Source organism: Callithrix jacchus, chromosome 2 (genome assembly GCF_049354715.1).
Source record: "Callithrix jacchus isolate 240 chromosome 2, calJac240_pri, whole genome shotgun sequence".
NCBI classification, from domain to species: domain Eukaryota; kingdom Metazoa; phylum Chordata; class Mammalia; order Primates; family Cebidae; genus Callithrix; species Callithrix jacchus.
In genome coordinates, this window is record NC_133503.1 from 41,671,093 (window position 1) to 41,678,618 (window position 7,526).

The 7,526-nt window shown below is 44.1% G+C and overlaps 1 protein-coding gene across 27 annotated transcripts in view; it reads left to right on the top strand.

The window, feature by feature from the left end:
- The window catches only part of ARHGAP26 (Rho GTPase activating protein 26), a 914,282-nt gene extending 907,483 nt beyond the window's left edge, over positions 1 to 6,799 (top strand). For all 27 annotated transcript variants that reach the window (XR_013531307.1, XR_013531313.1, XM_078362030.1 and 24 more), the window contains one exon: positions 552 to 6,799. Coding sequence is in view for 21 of the 27 variants with exons in the window: in XM_078362030.1 (XP_078218156.1) it covers positions 552 to 640 (89 nt within the window). In the remaining 6 variants the exon portion in view is untranslated. The remainder of the gene's footprint in view (positions 1 to 551) is intronic.
- Positions 6,800 to 7,526: the final 727 nt, after the last annotated feature.

Genomic DNA, 7,526 nt, shown 5'->3' on the forward strand with positions numbered 1-7,526 from the left:
CTGGGATTACAGGCATGAACCACCAGGCCCAGCCTCTAGAAGCTGGATATCTTTAAAGACTAGTTCTTAGCAGTCTTCCATGGACATTGCACTCAGTATATAGTTGATACTGGGCAGGTGGGTGGGTGGGTGGGCGGACAGATGGATGGATACATATATGGATGGACCAGGACAACTTTTGCCCTCTAACCTACAAAGTAGTAATTTGTCACTTCTTTATAGTTTAAACAACGAACTTCAGAAAGTTCATGAAACCCCTAAAATTGTAAATTTTTGAATGTCTGTGTCTGTTTCCTTTTTTGTTGTGAAGAAAGTTCAGAACAGCTTTCATCAGAAGGCTTATATCCCACAAAAAGTTCAGAACTTCTGGTTTAAACTTCTAGAATGATGTAATTTAACAAGTGATTGTAATCATTGTCCAAGCTTCCTTCACACACACACACACACACACACACCCCACCCACCCCCGCACACACACCCCCCACACACATCTGCCGCCTGCTCTATCTATAACGTCATCTCTTCTCGCTTTCTCTCCCCTTCCTGTACAGTTCACCCGTCTCAGGAGCCTGGCTGGTTGGAGGGGACTCTGAATGGAAAGACTGGCCTCATCCCTGAGAACTACGTGGAGTTCCTCTAACCGTGGGCCCCAGCAGAACTGCTGAGCTTTACATGGTATCCATGACAACTGCTGATTCCAGTGTCATAGGCCATTTCTCTTTGCCACCGAGAAATGCAGCGTGACTGACTCTGTTGCTACCTGTCAACATGAATGTTTCTGTGAGCTCTGGTGTCACTCATCTCCATGATCATCTCAGCCAATACTCATCAATACTGCAAGAAACAGAAGTCAATCAGCAGAGGCCATCTGATTTTGATAACTGAGAGAAAGACTTGCAAAGCCGTTTTCTCATGAGTATCCTAAATAGGGGGCACTCATTTTGTTTCAGGAGTCCGAACACCCAGCCTTCGGAAAGAGGAAGTCAGATAGCAGTACCCCAGAACACACTGCGTAGTTAAGTCTGATGGGGCTGGGTAAAGAAATTGGCGCTGAGATCCAGGCTGGATCATTGCTTCCGTTTACAGTAGGCACTCTCTCTACTCCACCTCTCAGTACTTGAGATCTATAGTGCTACAGGCAGCTAGGTCTGTTTGCATGCAGGATGAAGAGGGTTAAAGCACTGTTTATATAAGATTCAATCTCTCACCATCTCTAAAGCAGCCGTTGGCTGTCATCAGCAAGATTCAGTCCAGTGTTCTCATGCACAAGAATACACACACCCTGCGTTTCTCCCTCCCAGGCTAGGAACCTCTCTGCCACCAAGGCTGCTATCCATCACCTAGTAACCACAGCAACCCAACCTACTCTAAAACCAAGCCAAAAAAAAAAAAAACACATCCTCTTTGCATGACACATTTTTTTTTTCCCCTCACCTTTTTGGTATACTTTTTTGAATGGTTTCCTAACAACTAGAAGCAAAAGATCAAGGAATTAGGGTGGTCTGCTTGAGGCAGACGGGATAATAGCTGGGACTCTTCCCTGTCTGATGAATTTCAGCAGCATCAGGATATATTTGGAGCACACTCTAGTAACCTCTTGAGATTGAATTACATAGTCTTAATATTTCTGTTCCTTCATGCAACAGACATTTGCTTTCTAAAGGGTAAGATGCTGCCTCCCCATGGGTGATGTCATCTGACTGGTTCCCCCATGTCCTCCCATTCACCCATCCCTGCTCCCACCCTTGCCTGCCTCTAACCCACCCCTGGCCCGCCCCCTTGCCTTGCTCTGTGCTCCTGAACACTGGTGCTGTAGTGGTTTTCAAGGATGATTCCTAGGCTAACCTTATGGCCTGTAGCTTAAAATGACATCTATGTTCACTGCCATTCAGAAAAAGGGAATTGTTTCTCAGTCTTTCAAGGCATGAGACTAATGTTGGTTATTGTGATTCAGGAAGAAACCAAAGATTGGAGGGTGGGATGGGTACCCTTTGAATAAGGGAATTTTCTGATGAAAAGAGGCTGGGTCTTATGAAGACTGCCTTGAATGGGGAAGTTCTGCCTGGACATTTCAAATTCACTTGGCCTTCAAACAGCGGACTCATCCATATCTCCCACATGTGAACATCATTGCAAGGGTGACTCTAGACAGACCACAAACTGATGGACCCTCAGGCTCCCCAGGAGCCCCTTGGATGGCAGTGTTGCTTCAGAGTGTTTCCTGTTTCTGGAATTCCTTGTTAGGGAACTTTAAAGAAGAAAAGAAAAACTTGAATTGTGTTGAATTACTGTATCTTTTACATTTTTTTTTTGAAAAGATAAACTTGTAAATAGTGTGATTTGAAATACTATATGGCAAAGTTTTATATTTGATATTCTTTAAGCTAGTTGCTCATACACTTAGGCTTGGATTGCTGAACAGGTATGTTTAAGAGGGAGAGAGAGGAGGCAAGGCTGGAGAGAGTCAAGGTTGCTGTCCCCGCTTCGGCCTGAAGGAAGGAGAGCACATGCCCTTGCTCTCTGCTGTCCTGTTGCTGGGCATGACTCATCAGTGGTGTTCAGTCTTCTTTATGTGTTTCTGAGCATTCCTTGGGCTTTGGATTTGGAGATGGGAAGAGCATCTCCAGGCAATGAGTTTTTCAAAGAGTGCCTACTTGGTAGTAAGAGGAAGCTCAGGACTTCAATAGGTGGGTCCAGGCATATGATTTTTTGTTTTTCTTCTCAGGTGTATTTCTTGGTACCCCCTAGATATCAGGACAGAAAGAGATGAGTCAATTGCTGTGCTCCTTACTTCTTTACTGCACGTCTTCTGAGGCTTTGGAAATGTAGATGAGTTCGCTTATTTTCAGATTTTGTGTGCATCTGTAGGTTCTTAAAAAACCAACTTCTTAGAATCTTTAGTTCTCAATGTGCTGCTGCTTTCCCTTTCCCTAAACATTTTAAACTCTTCCCTCTCACCTCCAATTCCCTATGATCCTAAAAGAAGAAGAAGACTCCAGAAGGGATGTAGATTGTGCCATCAGAGCTTTACAGGTGGTTTTAAATTTAACGGGTTTGCCATTGTGATTCACTACTCAGTTTATCAGCTCAAGGATTATACGGCTCTTTTCCAGGAATTCACCCAGGAGCAAGTGAGACACTACCATTGATTCAGGGAATAAGAATTAAGAATGGACAGGACCAAGTTAGAACCAAGAAGGCCATCAGGGAAAACTCTAGAAGAAAGAGAATATACTAATAGGTTAGTTATGTGGACCTGAGGACAAGAAGACATTGGGAAATGGGCCCTCAGGGAATGTGCCTCCAAGGAGAGACCAACATAATGCTTTTAACACATTTGATGGGGTTTTTTGTCTTTGTTTATTTGTTTTTTGAGATGGAGTCTTACTCTATGGCCTAGGCTGGGTTGCAGTGGTGTGATCTCAGCTCACTGCAGCCCCTACCTCCCAGGTTCAAGCGATCCTCCTGCCTCAGCCTCCCGAGTAGTTGGGACAATGGGCATGAGCCATCATGCCCAGATAGTTTTTTGTATTTTTAGTAGAGATGGGAATTCACTGCAGCCCCTACCTCCCAGGTTCAAGCGATCCTCCTGCCTCAGCCTCCCGAGTAGTTGGGACAATGGGCATGAGCCATCATGCCCAGATAGTTTTTTGTATTTTTAGTAGAGATGGGATTTCACTGCATTGGCCATGCTGATCTTGAACTCCTGACCTCAAGGGATCTGCCTGCCTCTGCCTCCCAAAGTGCTGGGATTCCAGGTGTGAGCCACTGCGGCCGACCACATGTGATGTTTGAAGTTGTCATCTGCCCCATCATAAACTTACCGGGAGCTCATGTGGAAGAACAGGAGGCCAAAATCCTTGCTTTGGGAGTGCCTCATGAAGCATTCCTGTAGACACTTGGCCCCAGCTTCACTGCTTGGAAGCATGTCTCTCCCTCCTGAGTTGGCTCTGATTTGAAACCGGGGGAAACAGAGCTGCTGCCAATGGATCTTTTAGGTAACTCCCTCCCCAGCTTCCCTGTGGCTATAACGGTGCCCATGACAGATGGCTGCTCTGTTTCCCTTTGCCCAGCCAGGCTCCCCTCCTTCCTATTAGCTACAAAACTGGATTATCTTCAGAATATGAGCCAAAGAGTAGGAAGGAACTTGAAGACGAAAAGATTTTACTCTCTCCCCTATCCACGCCCCCTACCTCTGACTCTCTGTGTGAATAGGAAACATTAGGGCAGATTAGTAGAATGAATTGGTTATCAGAGTGGAAAACCATGGCCCAGGATCCCTGAGCTTTCCCAGTAACCTCCAATTTCCTCTGTAAGGCCCAGGGATCACTTAGCCAGAGTCTGAATGTTTTAGGAGTATTAAGGTCAGCCTATCTTCCTTCAGGTTACTAGCAAAATTTCATAGCTAAAGAATGCCATACCAGGAGAAGATAGCTAGTTTCAAATCCCTGCCCCCAGGCAAGTAAAACCCTGACTTGCTCGAGACTGAAGATCTCTCCTGTTTTTCAAAATAAACATATATAGGGATGGACCGTGTGCAGTGTGGCCCGCCTCTGTGTCCTAGAATTGGAGCCAGTCTTAGGCTTAATGTCTTAAGTATTTCTACGGCCAATATGTGTTTTCTTATGTCAGACCAAACTGTCTTTTTGAACATTGGTTCATTTCCTCTCACCGAGTGCTTTTTGGACAGAGAGGCAAAGAGAAAGAATGAGCAATCAAGCATTGACAGACTGGCATTAGCAGGATGGAGCCATACTAGTGACAAGGACATTCCACGGCACTTGCCCAGAGCTGCAGAGTTGTGTGAGCAGTACCTGCAGCTCAAAGGGAAGGACTTCTACCCCCTGAGTTTCTATCGCCAGAAAATGGCAACTACTGTCTCACTAAAAGCCCTGTCTTGGCTACAGAGGCTCTGAAAGCATTCACAGTTGAGAGGGAGGGAGACAGAAACAAGAAGCCAAAGATAACCTGATCCCTGCCGGTCTGTTGGCACCTGTCATCCTCTGGCTTCTGCTCCAAAAGCAAGTCTGGATGACTGAGTTTTGTGGACATGACGCTCCCAGAGACAGCAGTGGCCACCATGGCATCCAGAGTTTGCCCAAGTACTGAATGTTTTATGAGCAATCCTATTCCACAGGTAGGTAGCCAGCACTGCAGAAACCAAACAGCCTCTTAGCTGACTTGAAAAGGAATGACCTAGGTGTTCTGTCAAGGAAGTTATCTATCATCTCTGGTAAACTTGACAATAATCACTTACCTCGACAACCCTGCCCCATATCCCTTTATAAAGTCAGCAGGATGTCCTTTCCCACATCCAGTGCTGGTATCTAAAAAATTTATCTTGTCTTGCTCAAATGTATTTGGCAGCAACACCAATCAGCTGGGTGCTGAACCACTTCTCTGTAATTGTAGCATCAAAATGACCACAGCGGCAGAGCAGTGATCTTGCACAGTCCCATAGCATGCCTGCGACAAGACTCCAACAAGTAATTAATGTTTTTTTCTCCTGCCACCTACAGCACCTGTCTATCTAACTAAAGAGCTTCCCAAGTAGAGGGAAAGGCCATAGAGAGAATCCAGGTGTCATTAGTTAGTCCTGCTGAAATGTGGTCTTCTGGTGGAAGCACCTGTATTCTTGGGAGGTAAAAATGCTGGGTTCAAAGTAACACCAGGACCAGAGAGAAAGAGAAAGGTGAACCATCCTAAGGAGCTTTGGTTACTTTTTTAGAAGGATAAATACTGTTCTGACTGGTGAGAAAAACTTCACAGCTATTATTTTTACAAAAGTTATGCCAGACATTACAAAGTAAACACGTCTCAAGGTAGAATGGTTTAGAGAGCAAAGGCTTAGCACAGTCCTGGACCCATGTATGGGTAGCAGTTAGATTATCTCAAAATTCGCTTTAGTATAGTCAGAACCAGAGTATTGATAAACAAAATGTCAGTTACCTGGAGAGGCTAAGACATTCTATACTATTCTACATCAACCATGTCTACAAACTTGTCCAGACACCTAAAAGCAACTTTCTTGGCTATCCAGATGCCAGAATCTGTCTTGTATCTGACAATGTACATCTGTTGATTCTAAAGTACCTCTCTCTCTCTCTCTCTCTCTGTGTGTGTGTGTGTGTGTGTGTGTGTGTGTGTGTGTGTGTACAGCACATATTTACATCTAGGAAGACACAGACACTCATAGAGACCCACGTGAGCTGGTACTTGCTGAGCCTTTACAGCCTTTAAGACTTGGAGGTTGAGAATTAGAGACACAAGACAGGCTGTTGATTGCCCATTAAAATGGTCAAAGATGTAAATTCAGTGCCATTTTAAAACTGTGTTTGTATTTATCAAATGGTTACTATCTACAGCTGTATTCTCTGTTAACTTATTTAAAGTCATGTTGCAAAAAAGATCAAACCCATGAATGCATAGTACCTACGGCTAGTGCTTAAAAGCACTCTAAAGACGTTTTGTCCGTATTTCAGAAAAGAAAATATTTGCATGTTTAATTCCTAATTTAGGCTACCTTTGAGTATACTGTAAAGTGCTGTGTGATATATCAATAAAGTACTTAGTAATGGCACTTTAATGTTGTCTTTTAAAATAACAAATAATGCACTGTTCTAAACTTCAGTATTGACTATTGACTGGTGCATAGAATCCAATGCTGTAATTAGAAAGTAATCTGTGACTAGAATAGAACTTTGTCCCTGTTAGTAGCCCTGTTGCCATGTTCAGCCTTTTAAAAAATGTGCTTTTGTGTCACAAAATATATCTATAAAGAAAACAGAATTTCTGTTCAGAGGCCTCTGAAACTTGTTTTTTTTACATTTGGCTGGTGTATGTGACAATCCCCACGAAATGAGTGGATGTCTGGTTTTTGAATTAAATGCCTTTTCCATTTGGTGGTATCTTAGTTGAGTTTCTGATAGAGTTTGACTCAATACATACTTTAATGTGTCTTCAAATAAGTATATATAGACAACGATGAAAGGTCACAAGTCTTGGCTCCTGAAGTTTCTGGTGACAAGCGCAGTGCTGATTTCTGATGAGCTCTAAGAAGCTTTGCTTTCCATTTAGGAAGCGGTCAGATGCTCGGAAACCTGAGAATTTGCTCATCAGGCACATTAAACCACTGAACCCGAAGAGTCATAGTCCACATTTCTAACGTATTTCTCTTAGAATACATATTGTTTTATTCTTCCTAATTTGACTTTCTAATCGCCTGTTTTCTGGAACCTCATGAACACAAGGATGGAATCATCAGAGCCAGAACACAGGCAGTGCCCCCCACACAGCTGATTTGTTAATCAGTTGTTTAGAGATTGTTGCGTGCTGTCCCATGCCAACCCAGATCACTGAGTCTTCGCATTCATCATGTCCCTTCCAGATATGTTCTGAGTGGCACCCTGGGACCAGTGAGCTCCCAGCTTCCGCTGCAAGCACAGAAGGCTCTGACGTGCTCAGAGGATGGGACAGGGGGAGGCCAGGGCTCCGGGGAGTGAGCGTGAGGCTTCTGCTTGTCCTGG